This window comes from Symphodus melops (genome assembly GCF_947650265.1).
Source record: "Symphodus melops genome assembly, chromosome: 16".
In the NCBI taxonomy this organism is placed as follows: Eukaryota; Metazoa; Chordata; class Actinopteri; order Labriformes; family Labridae; genus Symphodus; species Symphodus melops.
The window spans coordinates 10,472,734-10,492,392 of NC_136706.1; the positions used below are offsets into that span (position 1 = coordinate 10,472,734).

General features: G+C 41.2%; 2 protein-coding genes across 2 annotated transcripts; both read left to right on the plus strand.

Moving 5' to 3' along the window:
• Positions 1-277: 277 nt before the first annotated feature.
• slc5a1 (solute carrier family 5 member 1) lies at positions 278-8,357 on the plus strand (the record flags this gene model as incomplete). Its single annotated transcript, XM_079364373.1, has 15 exons — positions 278-453; positions 927-998; positions 1,217-1,321; positions 1,551-1,610; positions 2,310-2,414; positions 2,517-2,622; positions 2,952-3,032; positions 3,530-3,738; positions 4,308-4,443; positions 5,223-5,330; positions 5,434-5,584; positions 5,787-5,955; positions 7,599-7,814; positions 7,944-8,046; positions 8,143-8,357. The coding sequence occupies exons 1-15, from the start codon at positions 313-315 to the stop codon at positions 8,355-8,357; spliced, it is 1,977 nt and encodes a 658-aa protein (XP_079220499.1). The 5' UTR covers positions 278-312.
• Positions 8,358-11,358: 3,001 nt separating this feature from the next.
• rnf208 (ring finger protein 208) lies at positions 11,359-19,584 on the plus strand. Its single transcript, XM_079364311.1, has 2 exons — positions 11,359-12,170; positions 17,586-19,584. Exon 2 carries the CDS (start codon positions 18,642-18,644, stop codon positions 19,416-19,418), a length of 777 nt encoding a protein of 258 aa, XP_079220437.1. The 5' UTR covers positions 11,359-12,170; positions 17,586-18,641; the 3' UTR covers positions 19,419-19,584.
• Positions 19,585-19,659: the final 75 nt, after the last annotated feature.

The following is a 19,659-nucleotide window of genomic DNA, read 5'->3' on the forward strand; positions in this document are numbered from 1 at the left end:
GGTTACACATTCATTTCAATTCACAAAATCTTCTTCACATCCACCACCTTGTTTCAGCAATGAGTAAGTGCCCATCAAGATGTACTTTGAATTGAACAATATCTTGTTTTGTTTTTTTAAAGAAAAAAAAAACTCTTTCTCTGACTTGAAACCCCCCGCCCCACCTCCCACACTCTCTCTCTCTCTCTCTCTACAGCGCACACACACGCACACAAACACACCCTGAAGGTACTTAAGTGTCAGTGCAGGTGCTTCAGCCACAGAGGCACAACTCCAGCAGCACTTGTGTTATCTCGTCACCGTCTGAGCAAAATGCCTTATGAATATTTTGGATTCTCCTACATAAGGAGCAGCAATGCAAGAAACAGCTCATCCACTGTGGTTCTAAACAACCCGGCTGATATCTCTGTTATTGTGATTTACTTTTTGGTTGTCCTGGGTGTCGGAATATGGGTGAGTGGCTCAGTTTTCTGTCAACCATTTTTAAATCCTTTTTTCCTGTAAATAGTTGACTTATTACCTGTTTTATAGCTGGGACAGCTGTCGTTTGAATTAAGCCAAGAGAGAACAAATAATTCTGATTGAAAATTATTATGGGCTGATGTAAGAGGCTCCTCGTATCAGTGTCAGCAACTTTTAACAGCGGCACTCCAGTTAAAAGGAGACGTACTGATATGGTGCCATTAAAGCTGGTTACCAAACAATCTGGTGTATAAATATAATGCTGTAGAGTACTTTTTCATCTCAAAATAAACATTTAAGATCAATAACATTGAGAAAATTGTAACTTTCTGTTTTCTTTTTCTGTTTATCTAGTGACTTTATACCTTTTCATTACTTAAATGGCAATTTAAAGTAAATGTAGTGAACATGGAAATATTTCTTTTGGTAGTTTTTTGAAATATAAAGTTTTTCTGTTATTGTAGGCTATGGTACGCACCAACCGATCCACAGTGGGTGGCTTCTTCCTGGCAGGGAGGAGTATGGTTTGGTGGCCTGTGAGTATATACTCATAAATGTCCCATAAATGGTTGCAGATACAAATTCTGGCTAAGAAGTTTTAATTGTTGTGCTCGCTGGACTATTGTCACTGATTATAGGACATGATATGAATTAAAGTCACCTGAAAACTTCAATGCAATTGAATATCTCCTCTCTGAGCTTATTTTGGGGAACACTTTTATTTATGAATGCTTACTACATATGAACTCCGCAGATTGGAGCGTCACTCTTTGCAAGCAACATTGGCAGTGGCCACTTTGTAGGGATAGCTGGGACGGCTGCAGCTGGAGGAATCGCTATAGGAGGATTTGAATGGAATGTGAGTTATCTGTGTTGATGTGCCAATTTCACCATTAACACTGCTTACACAAGCATTATTTTATCCAGTGTCATTGATATTGTCAGTTATCTCTGTAAGGTGAACTGATATATGTGTAGGTTATGAATGGAAGCAGAACAAAACTTCAGGAGTGAATTTTAACTCTGTATTTTCAGTATTGTGCACTGATTAATCATTGATTTCATCTTTGTAATTTTGTGTGTTTCAGGCTCTTATCGTGGTCGTCATCCTGGGATGGCTCTTTGTGCCAATCTTTATCAAAGCTGGGGTGAAGTAAAAACTCAGGCCCTAGTTTTTACATACAAAACACATTACTCTCCTTTAGGGCCTGACTGATATGAGGTTTTTGGGGCCAATAACGCTTTTTGAGAGACAAACACATCAGATACCGATATGTCAGCCAATATCATTCTTGTGTGATATTGTGTGTGTTCGATCCAAAGAGAAAGGTAGATAAAGATATACACATTTAATGTGTCGATCCCTCAAATGCACCTATCTTTTAATTGTGGAAAAGATATGTAATTAAGACAAAATGGTCAACTTTAAAGTAACTCGTGTATCACTGCTTTGAACTGTTGACAGTGATAATGCTCGCTTTAACCCATATACTGTAGCACACTCAGCTCCTTGCAGCCTTAAAAAAACAACTGTGTAAACAAGTGTAATGCAATGATACAAATGAAATGCTATTTGATTATTAAACAAAAAAAAAATCGTGCATATCTGTGAAAAAAGGTGTCGATTAAGCTCTACTCTCTATACATATAAATACACAATTCCACTGTTAAAGTTTGCATTCGTATCTTAAATGACACGTTGACATTGTGGCTTAAATGAACTCTAGCAGGTACTTTTTTTGTAATATTTCTGAAAGATAGCAGAGTCATAAAAACAGCCACATTTAGAAGAAAAGGGGATAGGTAAAACGACCACAAATAACCGTCTTTTCTCTGGACATGTTTAGGTAGTCACCATGCCTGAGTACTTGATGAAGCGGTTCGGAGGAAGTCGTATTCGCATCTACCTGTCTGTGCTCTCCCTCTTCCTGTATGTTTTCACAAAGATCTCAGTAAGTCACACGTCTTCAGGGATTGTCTCTATTTCAACACTGTGCCAAAATTGTATGTTATTGATGTGTCTTTTTCTTTTCTCTTCTCTTCTGTCCTCACAGGCAGACATGTTCTCTGGTGCCATTTTTATAAATCAGGCTCTTGGGTTGAATATCTACCTGGCTGTTATCATGCTACTATTGATAACTGCACTGTATACTGTCACAGGTTTGTCCATTGATGCCGCACTTACTTCCTTTTTAACTGGAATCACAGATCCCTCATAAACTAAGTCTTATCTTTTTACGGTATGAATGGCATTATAATTGGGGGTAAAGTCTTCCTAAGGCCATGACTAGTTTATCCTTGAAGTATTGTTGTGGTCAATAAGCCGTAAACTGTGATAAGCAGTAAATGGCCTTCTGTTGCTGTTTTGTAATAATAGACGGACACCCAAAGTTCACATATCATAACTAGATGCTGACTCATTAGTGCTGGCAAAAGAATAGAATTAAATCCAAATGTACAAAATAATAAAATCTGATGTTGTATCTCAGGTGGATTGGCAGCAGTGATCTACACGGACACCTTACAGACCATCATCATGGTTGCAGGATCGTTTATCCTCATGGGCTTCGGTAATAAAGAATCCTTACATGTAGTTGCTATTTTTTAACTTTTTTTTTCTCACACTAGAAGATTCTATTATTACATAATTGTTAAAAGGTATAACATTTGCTTTGTACAACACATAGTTGCCATAAATAAATAAATATATAGTATAGTAACACTGGGACATTTAAGCATAGTTATTCCTTGGTTTCAAGAGCTCTAAACAGGTCATTTATTTGAAAGTAACAGATTAATGCTTGTAAAGCCTTAACTTTTTACACAAAAAGAGGAAATATACAAATAAATGTATACAGTACAAAACACTTTACTCTTCACATATTTATGACAGTTGTAGCGCTCTTGTAAAAAAGCAATATCACACTCCAAGTACTGCTGTTTTATTTAATATATTAATACTGCCATTTTTTTCTCTCTAATGTGACCAAATCCATCCTTTTGTAGTGTATATGTAGTGTGATAATGATTAACTACCTGTAAGTCTAATTTGCACACATGTCTTTAGCTTTCGATAAGGTGCAAGGCTATGAAAACTTCCAGAGGCTCTACATGGAAGCCATCCCCTCTATCGTAGGAACTGCCAATGCAAGCTGCTACACACCCCGACCAGACTCCTTCCATATTTTCAGGAATGCGATCACAGGAGACCTGCCATGGCCAGGCCTTGTGTTTGGGCTCACCATCCAGGCCACTTGGTACTGGTGCACTGATCAGGTCAGTCAAGCAGTTGGACAGCATTATCGGAAATGCCCACTGTAATTGTGAGGATACTAAAACCTGACTCAGTGGCAGGCAATAGGAAAGACTCCATGGTCATAAATACACATGCACACACATACTCAGGCTCAGTCAATTGATCTCAACCCATTTGCACGCACATTGCAAACATATGCACCTTTATCTTGCCTGTTTTTGCCAGAGTCATTCAAGCGTTGTGAGGTAGTGCTGAGAGGATGTCCATGCTTCTACTTGGACTGTAATGCTCTGCAAAATACGTATACAAAATTAACATGGAGTCATTGTAGTTCAAATGATGACATACTTTAATCATATAAACAGCCAACTGTATCACTATCACTCCTAATATTGGACATTGAGAGCTCAGCTCATTGAAGACAAACTCTTGTGCATGTAAGCATACATAGCCAATAAAGCTGATCCCGTCTGTTGACATTGTCAAGTTAAACCTGAAGTACAGTGATATTTACTGTAAGTTAAAAGAATTAAAATCACCCTTTTTCTACCTATCTTGACACTTGACCCAATTTTCTTCTGTTTTAAAGGTGATTGTACAGCGTTGCCTCTCAGCTAAGAATCTATCTCACGTTAAAGCAGGATGTATCCTATGTGGCTACCTGAAACTGCTGCCAATGTTCCTCATGGTTTTCCCTGGGATGATCAGTAGGATCCTTTATACTGGTGAGTTTTTCTTGGTATCTGTCTTATTAGCTCTATTGGACTGGATCCTTATCAAGCTCGAGAACAGTTCAAATACAGTTCTTACTCATATTAAGAAACTACGGCAGAACAGACTCACAGAGAAGTGGAATTTCATCATAGATTTTGTTCTTAGTTTAAATAAAAATTCATTTCAATATAATTTGTATGCAAATATGAAATGCTTGAAAAATGCTATGAAACACAAATGTACATTATTCTTACAGGTTTAAAATACATCCACACATATTAAGGGTTTTCACATAGAGATCACAGAAGACTTATATATTACCATTGGTATCCTTGAGTCCATTTCTGATGTTTATATTGGGGCAGCTGCAGCTCAGTTGGTAGAGTTGGTCATTTCACGACGGGAAGGTCGAAGGCTTGATCCCCAGCTCCTGCAGCAACATGTCTGAAGTTGTCATTGGGCAAGACACTTAACCCCATATTGCTACCCCTGCTTCTTCCACATATGAAATGCTTGGGATATGAATGGGAGAAGTTACTTCAGATGATCACTTTACATAACAGCCTTTTCTATAAGTGTGTGAATGGGTGTAAATGGGAGGGTGTGACAAGTGGTACAAAAGTGCTTTGAGTAGTCAAAAGACTATAAAAGCGCTATACAAGCTCAAGTACATCTACTGTACTGTACTTCGAGAGGCATACACTCTTGAAGTACCATTATCACTGATGAACATCTTACAAAAGATAAACTATTGGATTTACACCTGCTAATCTTTTTCATTTTATTTTAGATACGGTGGCATGTGTGGACCCGGATGAATGTCTAGATAAGTGTGGGGCCAGTGTGGGCTGCACCAATGTTGCTTATGCCAAAATGGTTGTGGATCTCATGCCCAATGGTCGGTGTCTAGAGACTTTTATTATGATACAATATGCAATTAGTAGCTATTATCTTCAGCTTTTCTCCCCCATTATTATCTGTAAATCTATTATCTGTTTTAGGTCTGAGAGGTCTTATGCTGTCAGTGATGATGGCCTCTTTGATGAGCTCACTGACCTCCATCTTTAACAGTGCCAGCACTCTCTTTACAATGGATATCTACACTAAGTTTCGTCGCTCAGCCAGTGAGCGGGAACTCATGATTGCTGGCCGGTAAACGATGTTTGAATTCAATTTGATGTTATTCCTGTTTAGAAAATGCCTATGTACTTGATGGTAACCTTCTACAATGTGTGTGTGTGTGTGTGTGTGTGTGTGTGTGTGTGTGTGTGTGTGTGTGTGTGTGTGTGTGTGTGTGTGTGTGTGTGTGTGTGTGTGTGTGCGTGTGCGGGCTTGCATGCGTGCGTGTGTCTAGAGTATTTATCATGGTTCTGATTGGTGTGAGCATAGCATGGATCCCTGTGGTTCAATCAGCCCAGAGTGGTCAGCTCTTTGACTACATCCAGTCCATCACCAGCTACCTTACACCACCCATCGCAGCTGTGTTCATTTTGGCTATCTTCTGCAAACGTGTCAATGAGTCTGTGAGTTTCCATTTTGATTACCTCTTAATGTACATGCTTTGATTCTAAGTGAAATTCAAGAGCAGCTCTTTGACGCTGTACCTAGTAGATATTCAGTGTACTTAGTTCTACAGCATCACAAAACAATAATACAAACATGCTGATGTTACGTAGTAATAATATATTCACTGTTTGATTGAGCTGAGGCATGCTTACACATATAATAAGCTTAAAGTCAGATGAGGCTGGGTGAACCAAAGTGTTACTGGAATTCAAATGTTGACATTGATGCCATTAGGGGCTATATGGTGATGCAGTGGTTTCCTGGGTGGGTGTGGGCCTTTCTGTGGGGAGGTTTCATGTTCTCTGCGTGCAAGGGTTCCCTCCAGGTACTCTGGCTTCCTCCCATAGTCCAAAGACTTGCTTGTTAGGTTAATAGCTGACTCAAAATGCTCATATGTGCGAATGTGAGATTGACTGCTTGTATGTTTCCCTCTCCTCTCGCCCAATGAAAGCTTGGATCGGCTCCAGCCCCTGCGGTCTTAAATGGGATAAGCGGTATAGCTAATAGATGGATGGGGGGACTTATGATGCCACTTGTTAAAGAATCCAGGGAACTCAAAATTACTTATTACAGTTCACAGATTGGGAACATTTAATGTCAGTACAATGAATCTAATAGTTCATCCAATATTTGTTGGGACATTTAACACAAAATTCCACATTTGGAATCACCGGTGATCACCATTTCGGAAGCCGAAATGTGTGCACAATGGTAATCCATTCACCATTTCTTCATACATTACATTTTAATCATGACCAAAAGAGAGTAAACTCTTACAGATGCAAGTCATCACCTACATAGAATTTTTGGATCTGGACAAATGATATCCATTATAAAGCCCTTGTGTAATTACTAGCCAAAGGTTAAAGGAAAGCATTACTGCTTTGTTATATAACAATATAGACATTTGTCTTTCTAGACCTTTCCATAGTTAAATAATGTCATCATGTGGTTTATGATATGACCCCTTCTTGATGTGATTCTTTCTCTCATGGTTATCACAGGAGCTCAGCCACGCTATCAGCTGATCAGTATCCGTTATCGGCTGACTTGTATCATCACACTTTCACTATCATGCTCATTTCTCACTTGTTTGCTCCAGTTTCCTACAGTAGGTTCCCGTTAATTCTGTCATCTTGTTCATGTATCTGCATCATGTAATTGGTTTAAGATGAATTAACTGATAGGTCTCAATGAAACATGACCTAGAGAGCAGAATATTTAATTCAATGTCCCTACCATATTTTGGAAGAATACAGTGAACGCAGACTCAGTGTAATTATCTAGGGATTGCAGTGAAACAGTCATGGTCCAGGAGGAAAAATCCTACAGACTTTGACAATCCCACACCTTTCCATAAGTTGTCAAAAGGTGGTTGACCTTTGTGGTTTTTGAAAGTTACTTATTAAAAACTGTTGGACGGATTGTCATTGACAAATATCTGAAAAACATCTTATTGTTCCTTTTATCCTAACTTCTCATATATCCCTATCGTGAGAAGTCTGTTACTGTTTTCTCCTGACACCTGTGACTGCAGATTGTTACTGTTGTTGAAGTCTACTGTAAATAAACATTATTTTCTATTATTTCCTTTCCTTAGGGGGCCTTTTGGGGCCTTGCAATAGGACTTTTAATCGGCCTCTCTCGGATGATTACAGAGTTTGCCTTTGGCACAGGCAGCTGTGTCGCTCCTAGTAACTGTCCCACCATCATATGTGGAGTCCATTACCTCTACTTCGGCATGATCCTGTTTGCTATCTCTTGTATCATCATTCTGGCAGTCTCTCTCATGACCAAACCCATTGATGACAAGCATGTATGTAACTGCTGTAAAATAAGGCTGAATAAATCATTCATAGCCGAAATATTACCTATCACTATAATACTCAGCTCAACTCATACATATGTTTTACCAACATATTGTGTTTTTTTTTCCTTGGTCAAGCTTTATCGACTGTGCTGGAGCCTCAGGAACGCAACAGAGGAGAGGGTGGACATCGAACAGGTTAATTGGGTGGATACCAAACAATCCAAGATGGAAATAGAAGGTAATCAGTAGACTGTCATTTAAGCATGTGGGAAATATAATAAAGCATACACAGATAAGCACATGTCTTTTATAACATTCATATCTTACCTTACAGAACCAGAGGAGGAGCCAGGCTTTTGTAAGAAAGCAGTGTTGTGCTTCTGTGGACTCGAGCAGCAAAAGGGCCCTGAGCTAAGTGCAGAGGAGGAGGCTGCACTGCAGAAGAAGCTCACAGACACCACAGAGGAGCCTCTCTGGAGGAATGTTGTCAATGCCAACGCCATTATCCTCCTGTGTGTGGCCGTTTTCTGTCATGGTTTCTTTGCTTAAAGGAAATCAACTGACCCAAACACTCTCAAATACTGCATGCTATATTTAAATGAGCATTTTAAATGAATGTATGGCCTCAGATCATTTTTACAACTATCCACTGAAAAAAGATCTCCCCGTATACTGCATCATTATAACCAAATAATCTCATACATGACATCAAATGTATTTACGTAAAGTACAAGCCTATCTAAAATATGTAAGTATTTCATAGAGTAGGATGTAAACATATATTTAATTGCTGTAAACCAGTAAACTGAGCGGTAATCTATACAAACATGTATTACCTGTTAATTTAATTTAATTTAATTTAAAAGGTAATATTGCATTTATTAATTTGTGTGTTGCACATGACTGACCTCATACACAGCCAAATGCAAAAACTGTTATTTGGTTTCAGCCTGCCTCTTATTAGTATTTAGTATCTTATTAGTACTTAGTATTTGCTGTATGAGGCACTTTCTAGCTTAAAAGAAACTGACAGGGAAAGGAAATTAAATAGCTAACATTTATTTATTTAATCAGTGATGTTGCCTTTAATAATCAAAATAATATTTAAATATCCCTGTTATTGTTTTTGCTACCTCATTCTACCAAAGCCTTTTTTTCTACATAATGTTTGCTCAAAGTCCATGTGAGCTGGCCCCTCGTAAATTTGTGCACCTTACTTTGTGTTATTTTAGCTGTTAATGAATGAAAACATCTCCGGGATAACAGGTTACACAAAGCACTATTTGACTCTTTACTGCCCTCTACTGGTAAATCTTTATTATTGCAGAAATTAATTACTCGAGTTTTCTGTTCATATCAAATCCACTCTCTCTGGAATAAACTGTATCTTATTTGTTCCTGATGAAATGAAATGTTTAATGATTACTTGCAATTGGGATATTATTCCTTGCTTTACCATAAATCGTTCCCATTATGACACATTCACTATCTCACTTTTATCACTATGGATAATAAATACAAAGCTGTAATGCCGGCCTTGACGTATGTGCGTGGTTGATTCATTTATGATCCTGCTTTGAACTAACATTTTTTATCTTGATTTATTATTCCTTGCACATCTCTTTATATTGGTTCAGATCGTTCATCTGGCACTGACTCTGCTGTCATGCGTGTTGACTAAATGTTTCAAAACACAGGCAAAGGTCAATATGCTCACTCGTAAAACGTTTAACTCTCAATCGCCATCTGTAAGACACTTTTACCCAGAGTGAAAGATATCAGAAAACATGGCTGTTTTTTTATCACAATCATGAGCAAAATAATAATAATAAAAAACTGTCTGGCTGTATGCTTAGGCCTGAGAAACTGACTTCTCTATTTAATCTTCACAAAGTAGGCTATAAAAAAAATCCAGTCTGCATTATTCAAAGACAACTAATTGACATAACACGTGAAAAAGAAATCAGGCCTTGTTGATAGAGATATGCCTGAGGACAAGCTGGGTCCTCTCTTGAATGTGACAGGTTTCATAGCCCTCAGCAGAAACAGATAGGGCTTTACTTTTTTCAATCTTCCTCTGAACTGCACCTCACTTCTTACATTGCCAGTAAGAAAAACTGGGCATTCTAAAAGGAGAAAACTTACACCATTATTAACCTTTATAGTTTGTGGCACAAGTTCACAGCTGTAAAACTGACTACAAAACTGATATGTGTGATGTGTTTGGTCCACTGACTGGGACTGACTTTTCCAGAAAGTTCATCGACAGCTTAAATGCTTTTTCAGGCTTAAAACAAGTTGTATATCTAGTTGCCATTAAAAGTTACAAGGTAGCCTATAGCGAGTATTAACTGTAGTATGGGAATAACCATAGGCTATAGCTTAAGTTTGAGGAACTATACTACATTGAGCAAATCTCAGGCAACTGAGTTATGAGAAGTTAAATTGAAAAGAAAGCTCATACAGAGACAGTGACATGATTTAAAAAAACAAACAAAAAAAACCTACAAACAGGAGCTATAAAGACATCTTGTTAAACAGTGGGACTTTTATTGCTGCTCATTTCATGATGTATTCAACATCATCTCTAGCTCTCCTGATGTTAGGGAAGTGTCAGCGCGATACAAGTCGCAGCAGACCAGTGGCCTCCGAGCACAAACTCTGTAATTTCTCCGTTTGCAAGATGAATAAAGGATTATTGATTGATTGATTCTTATTGTGTAAGAAAGCCCCCTACACTGATAGCAAAATCACATCATGCTCTTTTTAATCTTTAATCCTATTATTAATCGTTCAGCGTAAATGGTTCAAGCAAACCTCGTCCAAATCCTCATTACGCAACATCGCTGCACAAATAGGTCTTTGACAGGATTCAAGTTTATGTGTTAGTGGTGTCCAATTAAGCATCTGGGTCTATTATTTTCTAATAATGTAACGTCTGAGGAGGAATCAATACAAATGAAACATTTTGTTATGTTGTTAATGAGGATGTGTTTGTGGAATTTAATTTCTGCAGACATTATTGAGAAACATGTTTTCAGCATCCTGATAAGGAGACCATTTGTGAGTGATGTTATGCTTTTGTTTTGCCTCGTTGGATTTGCTGCACTGTCTAGATAAGATCTATGATCGCCAGCTTCCTGTATTTCCTGTGTGCCTGGCAAGTGTACTTAACCATATGGGTTTTTTTTTTTTCCATGTGTGTATTAATATTTCATTTAAAATATGATTCATGGCTCTCTGTGCAAAGCCTTCATATCCCAGACGGCTGTGTGCTGATGTTTGAATATAAATGTGCATGTTTTAGTGTGTGCATGTTTTAGTGTGTGTGTGTGTGTGTGTGTGTGTGTGTGTGTGTGTGTGTGTGTGTGTGTGTGTGTGTGTGTGTGTTAAGAAGATTGAAGGGGGGTGGGGTGGCGAACATTTTCAACGTTTCTCATTGGCTGAAATATTTTCTCCTGCAACTAGAAAACGTGATCCTGCCTGCAGAGGCACTGCAGTGTGTGCTGCAGCGAGAGAGAGCAGCGAGAGAGAGATAAAGAGAGAGTGTGTCTAAGAAAAACAGAGAGAGAGAGAGAGAGAGAGAGAGAGCAAGAGAGAGAGAGGGAGGGAGGAGGGGTTGGGCAGACAAAACAAGCTACATGCATAAGGAGGGAGCCAGAGGCAAAGAGACAGAGAGGGAGAGAGAGTGTGAGTGTGCATGTACTGTATGTGTGAAAACACTGCGCATGTGTAAATGTGAAGCAGACTGACTGGAACAGACGGAGAAGGAGAAAGAGATGTGATGATCGGCAGCTGAGGCAAGAGATAACATCAGGGGAAAGAGGAAGAAGGAAACGAGAGGCTTTACCTGGAGAGAAGAGAAGCGAAAAGAAAGAAACAGGAGGGGACATATGCGCAAAGAAACATAAGCTCAGACCGCTGCATTAGATAAGCTGAACAATTTGAGTGATGGAGAGAGAAAGACTAGAGGGACACGCTCATCCACAGCTCAAAGGAGAAGGAGCAAGGGTTGGAGAGTAAAGGACAGAGGTACCAGCGAGGAGGGGGAGAGAAGAGGAACGAGGGATGCGGACCTCAACCAAAGCACCCTGAGACATGACGCATCCAACTTACAACAGCATCCTCCATCTTACATCTCCTCCGCGTTTCCCTCCTGCCCTTGCTGGTTGCCGTTGAGCGTGCTAGAATCGAATGGATAGGAGAGAGCATCCTGCCTGTAGCGAGACATCCAAGGAACAAAGAGACTGAGCAGCTCCATGAACCTTCAGAGCGCAGCATCACCGACATCAACAGCCACAACTGGAACAGGAGCGAGGAGGAGAGAAAGGACTGGAACAAGACAAGTGCGTAGGCAGACAGGTGAGGGTGAGACGAGGCTTTCCATCCGTTTCATAGAGAAGATTCAAATGGCTTTGTATGCGATCCACCATATTGAATAACTGGATGTTTAACATATGTGAGATGTGGCACCTGTGTGTACTTTTCCTTTATTGCTCTCTTTGTGCAGGAACAACAAAAAGGCAGAGGAGGTCTTTTGCATGTGTTACGTTAAGCTGGGATTTACACGGCTATTGCATCATAGCCGTCCATTTTGCAAACACACACATACATGGATGCATGAATGGAGACACACATTTGCATCAACGCCAAACACATGTACGCCTGCTTATCTCTATTGCCCTCGAACAATGGTTAGAATCTGTGAATAGACGGTGAGTTTGAGCGGATGTGTGAGTTTGGGTGTAGATGGTATCTTCAGGGTGTCATGTCTCCAGCGGTTATGACATTTCACAGACCTCTGCACAGACAGACAGTGGGGGACAGGAGGGGGTGGGGGGTGGTGGCGGTAGGGAAACGGCAGGAACTGGCTGTTCTGTAGCTGTCAGCAGCATTAGGGCATCTCCATATTGGCCATACATTGGCGCTGCAGTGAGAGTGCTGGGTACACCATGCTGCGATTGCATAACTGCTCCTCAACCCCTCCCCTCACGAGAAAGCTGCTCCATCTCGCACGGTCCAAATATTTTTGGGCCAATCTCGCCCTCTAACCCACAGACGATGTCACCTCTCGAATGCTCAGCTCAGACGACACCGACCCTGCCATCCACCTTAGAGACGTACAACGAAACAACCTTCTTCAAAAGAGTGAAATCAGTTTCGATCATCGATCAAACCAATGTTGTTTTTGAGGAGCGAGACATTCGCTGAACCTTACCCTCATAAATCTTCACTGAGGTCTGTGTCAGACAGAGCGATGGTGGTTATTGCTTTTATTTTTTTCTGCCTGCCTGCCTGCCTGCCTGCATGCGAGAGCTCTTCCATGTTGCTGTGTGAGATACATAGACGAGAACAAAGAGCACTTGGCTGTAATGAATTGCGAGGCAAAATGGCCGGTGTGTGTCATGAATGACAGCATGCTGAATTATTAAAAACGACACCTCCCTACTAAGCACTTCATGCCCATGCAAAAGGGGGAAAAAAAATACAGTCGCCTATGGAATTACTGTATTGACTCGCACAGCTTGACGGAGTGTCTGTCAAGGCAGCAATATGAGCCAAACATCATATACAAATCTGAACTCTGCAGAATCTGTCTTATGTGTTGTGTTCATCAAGGCGCACTAAATGAACAATACACATGTATCACCATACAAAATGTCATGTTCTGTATGGAGCAGAAACTAATCCCGTTTATTGAATCATTCACATCATTTCTCTAAAACCACTCTCTTGAGAGAGTCTGCAGACAGCAACATACAGTAAATCTGGGGATTTTGTCCTCAGATCACGCAAAGGTCATAAGGCGTTATGCAATCAAAACACAGCATAATATCCCGCACAGGTCTGAGGAGAGAGGACGCCACGCTTTTCACCAGCCGAGGCATGAATGTGGATATACATCTCAACATAGCTGGCATACCTGACATACTAGCAGTATGTGGAATACGGGCACAAAGACGGGACGGTCTGTTCTGTGCAGGCCAACAGATTTCTTACAGAGATAGAAAGATGGAGACAGACAGAGAGAGAGAGAGAGAGAGAGAGAGAGAGAGAGATACAAGGTTCCATTGAGAGAGCCAGGCAGGGAGAGTGACTGATGCAGGGATCTATGACTCATTCAGAACATGGTGCCCTTCCTGCCCTTCGATCTGAACAAGTGGAATCAATCCAGTCTGATCACGAAGACCTGAAATGTGTTTGTGAGTAAACACGGTGAAGGAACGTGATGGCAGTGTGAGAGGATAGGGCTGTTTTCGCTCTCTTCAGGTGTGTGTGTGTGTGTGTGTGTGTGTGTGTGTGTGTGTGTGTGTGTGTTTGACAGATTAATCAGACGGAGATAAAGCTAGTATGACAGATAGCGTACACATTTAAAAATATTCCTTTTAGGCTCATATCTGTTTGTTATCTCTTAATTTGTTTGTGTGCGGGCTGGAATGTAAAGGGTGGTGCCGGGTACGTGATGGAGAGACGTTGGAGGGTGAGAATGTTCTGTAGATGTGTGGGTTTGACTTTCAACTGTGGATGTGTGTGTGTGTGTGTGTGTGTGTGTTTAATGTTAAAAGGAATTTGCTGCTCAGACAGGCTCCGAGCTCTGACATCTCTGTGGTCAGCTCTCCTCCTCCTCTTCCTCCTCTTGCTCGTGATGACGAGGTCAAATACTTGTCATGATTTCATTAATGCTATAATTCCTCTGGAGGGAGAAGATCCAGAGCTATGAATACACACACACACACACACACACACACACATGCAAAACCAACCGCACACACAATGTCAGGACTGTGTGAGAGCTGCAGCACTGTGTTAATATGGTGGCTGGGTTGGGGAGATGAGCTCCTTACATAACTGGGGAGGGCTCCATCAGCGAGGAGAAGGCTGCGCCAAAGCTGGCCCTTTAGCAGGCAGCCTGCATCACTTATCAGCTCTATTCGTGGTCCTGTCACCAAATTAGAGGATATTTTTAGCTGCTTCGTCTTCCTCAGTCTAAAAGTCTCCACGACGTATCATCCTGACCCCTGTCTCTTCAATACATTTCCCCCTGAGCGCTGGAGTTGGTTATTTGAGTTTTTAACAATAGAAATAGAAACAATAGAATTGAAAATACATCATTTAGGTCAACCAATCAAGCACACTGATATTTATACATCATGCTGTTTTTGGACATTTTTCCAACCTTACCACAACCCTAATTATGGGATTGGAAAACATTGATTGCTGACATTTGGCTTGCTTTGAATAATTGAACACTCTTGGCAAGCATTGCACTGTAATTGTTTCCTACAGTCACATGGAATCATACCTGAAATCAGCTATTCTTCACCACTCAAAAGTTGCTGGTAGGGGCCATTATTTATATTCTTGCTGTGTATGCTACCTTTTTTGTTAGGGGGCAACATAAATCAAAGTCAGTACTCCTATGCTCACTGATACCCAACCCTACATTTTAGATATGGATCACAGACTTTACTTAAACCGTTTCAGTATCAGAAAACGTGTTATCTGCTTTTCATGAGGTCCAAAATAAAGATTTACATTTTTTTAAACTATTTTTTATCTAATTAAAATGCAATACAAAATAATAATAATAACACAACTTTGCAATCATTATTTCAATTATTCAATACAATTCATACATTTGACACACAAGATAAAGGTTTGTTTTTACTAATCCTAAAGGCTGACAAATGCATGACATCTTCTATCTTATTTAGTCATCACACTGCCCCATTATGTCACTATCAAGGTCATATGAAAAAAAAATAACAGCATTGTATTTTTGTTGCAAACGCCCAGCTGTATCAAAGACATTTGCTGCTATTGAACGATTTTAGCAAACAGCTCAGCGTTTCCGCGTGCGCCGCGTAACAAACATGTCAACAGATTCATCAGGAGGGATAAAGGAAGAGAAACAAGCATCTGCCCGCTCGCCTATTATGGCTCGCTGCATCATGTGATCATGATGGGCTCCGGCACTTCCGCCTGTTAGGTACATCTCTGTCATTCGGTGTGAATCTTCAGCAGGGGTTGCGGGCAGGAAACCACTGAGACAAGCATAGATAAACAAACCATAAATAGAAAGCAGGGCCAACGTAGCTCTACCTCTCCTCTCTTTCTCTCTCTCTCTCTCTCCCTCTTTTCATCACCATGTAGGTCAACTCCTCTGCACAGTTTTTTTTTTTCCTTCGTCTGTGAATCATCACTATTGACAACTGTGCATAGAATGAAAGATGTGTCATCCTCCCTCTCCTCTGCTGTTTGGCAGCCATTGTTCTGGTCGAACTTACTGTTTTTCAGCCTTACACTTATCTTTCCTTTTTTTTTTATGAACCCACACACACAGTATGACACTAACCACTACAAGCATGAAACCAGGTCCTACGCAAGTAAGAGTCTAACTGACGCAACTGACAAGTTGACAGAATGCTCACAGGAAGCAGGAAACGTGACAAGAGCAGCACTGCAACATATGTCACAATCACCTGCTCGAAACCAGACAGCGAGGCTCGCTTGAACAAACGCATCTGCAGTTTACAGCAGTCTACCTCCTGTTACCTATATAACAACACATCATAACTATTTAAAACCTTCATGAAGCTTTTTGTGTCAGATTCTCACAACACTCACACAGCAAAGATTGAAAAACATATGGTCGAAGGACATTTTACAGTCACATCAAATCAGATAATGGGGTGTGAATGTGGAAAGTAGGACACGCTTGAAAAACACTTTTTATTAAATGTGAGTGGGGATTATTATTTTTTACTGTAACAGCCCTGATTGAAGTGTACATTTTCCTATATGTTTCTCGTGTTTGTGTCATCACTGAGAGCTCTGAGGGCCGTTGTACTGTGCTGCACCGATGGGTGTCCTTCATATACTGGAAGGACGCAGAATACTAGAGAACCTCTCAATAGAATTCTCTCCAAAGAACGGCATCACTTACCATGTGGTGACACATCTCTCACAACATCACCAAACACATCTCAAAGCAGACTTTAGGACCTGATGGGAGAGGGTTCATAAAGAAAGTGTCCTTTATAATTGTCTTTAAAAAATCACAATATCAGAATATATCACTATGTTTAGAGCTTGTTGAAGGCAGAATACTTCTGCAAAAGAATAACATTATAAGCCATAAGGAAGAAAACAATTCTGGCATTTTGCGTTTGACCTTTTATAGTGCAACACAATACCTGAACAAAGTGAATACAGGTTAGTCGTGAGTTGTCGCCCTGAATAGCTTGAGCTCTAAGGCGTGCTGAGCTTTCAATGAATACCCTTTTATGCATCTCATATCCACATAATCTTTTGACTCCTTAGCCCTGTGGTTGTGTTCAAATGAGGCACCGTGCCCCAAAGCATGACTCAACATGGTAATTATCTCATCTCTACAAACCTGGGCAGAAGCAAATATGCAAAAGGAAATAAGACCAAACGCTTTTAATGAGCCGACTTGGCAGCCTCATCGATGTAGGAATCCAAATAATCTGACCTGTACACAGTTACAGTTTGTTCAATCACACACACGACTTAAGCTCTTCAAAGAAGTTTTATGAATTTAAAAGCCCATTAAAATGGTTGACTGTGATTCTGAAACACAAAGAAAATGGCCCTACGTGCTCCTTGGAAAAATGAAAGAAAGTTTCAATCAAACTGTCTGTGAGAAGTTGACCCTGTACTTTTGAGTTTAACCCATTTACTTACTGTAATTAAGCACATAAATAATTTGCAGTTTTTTTTATAAATCTTCTTTTCTGTTTCTGTTTCTTACAGATAGATGGACCAAAGGAAACCTGAACCCGGCTCAATGAAAAAGGGAAACAAGCACAGAGGCATCCTTTAGACTGTTATCACATCTTCTGCTCAGTGGGGAGGACTGTCTGAAAGTCAAATCAAAAACCTTCACTCCCACCTTGGAGGAATTCAGGAGCCTAGAAGCTCGAAGGAGTCATAAAAAAACAACAAAAAATCAGCTTCCTAAAGCTTTATAGGGCACCTCCCCTTAAAAAAAAGGCCTCCTCCCTCTTTGTTAACAAGCCACCCAGACGGACCAACTGGACCAAGAGCAGAGAAGACTGGATGTTATTCTTTCTTTATCACACAGTGGAATTTCTGCGTAACGAAGCCGCAGCCAAAAACAGGAAATAAAGCAGGCGGGTTGAGAAAGACACGCATCAAGGGCTAGCTGTACAAGGCAAGAGTTTCCTCAGCAGGCCACAGGATATCGTTTCAGACAATAACACTAGGAGCTTTGTGAACTGCGTGAACTGAAAATCCCACCCCACTCTATGAATGCAGAAAATAAAACTTGTACTGTATGTAGATATGTGAGCATCTGTGTGCATATGAGATTATTTATTGGTGTTATCACTGATTGAGAACAAATCTTTGTGCTGAATTACTGTTCGTGTGTGTATATATATACTTTTCTGCAAATAAGATTCAGATACAGCACAGGATCATCAGCATATGTGAGTACAAACAACAAAAAACTACCTTTAAGTTGTCAACACTGGTCAGAAACTGTAAGCTTGACTGTTTCATCATCTTTACATATCAGCAGTGACAAAATAAGAGCTGCAGATTGTGGTGCTCTGGCTGAGCTTCTCTATCTGTCTTCCCCTCATAAAGACTCAGGCTGACAGACACACCAACCAGAGGGGCATCTCTGAGGGAAACATGGAGGCAACCATCCGTCCTCATGTCCCCTCGAATGGCTGACTTTGAAAAAAGAGCATTATTTATTTCCTTCGCCAAGAATCAGGCAGGGTCGTCCAGTGCTGATTTGAGCCACAGCCCTTCTCTCTTTCACCTCCAAAAACTGTGCGAATGTCCTGCCTCCGGCGTCAGCCTGTGACCATCCCAATGGACACCGTCAAGATCATTCAGTCGGAGAAGTTCCCCAGAGAGTGCCCTGTGCCCGTCACCCAGCCACGCTATGCCCCGCCCCCTAGAGTGGCTTGGGATGGCGGAGGCGAGGGCGAAATCATTGTCAACCAGGCGTGCAGCGACCTGGCTCTGGAGATGACAGGGTCCCCCAGGTCTATTGTTTCCTCCCCCGTCCCCGCGATGCGCAGGGAGCAGAGCTACCTGGCCCAGCGCAAAACCAGTGCCAACGAAATCTGTTACCATCAGTTCCACTACAAGATGGAAGACGTCATAGTCAACCAGTACGTGCTGCGCTCCTCTTCCACTTCATCCTCCACCTCTTCTTCGTCCTCCTCGGGACCCGTCATGCCCTGTGAGCCCCTGGACTGCCCCACCTGCGGTCACACCTACAACTTTGCTGGCAAGCGTCCACGCATCCTCTCCTGCCTGCACTCGGTGTGCGAGGAGTGCCTGCAGATCCTCTACGAGTCCTGTCCTAAGTACAAATTCATCTCCTGCCCTACATGCCGGCGTGAGACGGTGCTGTTCACTGACTATGGCCTGGCTGCTCTGGCCATCAACACCAGCATCCTGAGCCGTTTGCCCTCTGATCCCAACGGGCCTGTGCAGTGGGGTGGGGACGCCGACCGCAGCTGCTACCAGACTGTGCGCCAATACTGCCAGTCAGCCTGCACCTGCCAGATCGCCAACCCCTTGTCCTCCTGTGGCATCATGTAGACAAGGGGGGACACTGCAGGCATGACTCGATGCGCCCCAAACACTCTTTTCATCTATAAGCTCGACCTTTCCTGGCCAACCTCCCCCCCACCCCCCACCCTCCACACACATACACATACAATGAATAAATCCTTCCACAGATGTTATCTCTATATATTTAATAGCACAGATGGATGCTGTGTGGGACTAATGGATGCCGGTTGTTCGATAAATAGTAAATAAATGTATTTTATGTATGGAC

Bases quoted from the DNA above. Each gene is read 5' to 3' on its own strand.
- rnf208 (XM_079364311.1), top strand. From the start codon at position 18,642: ATGTCCTGCCTCCGGCGTCAGCCTGTGACCATCCCAATGGACACCGTC.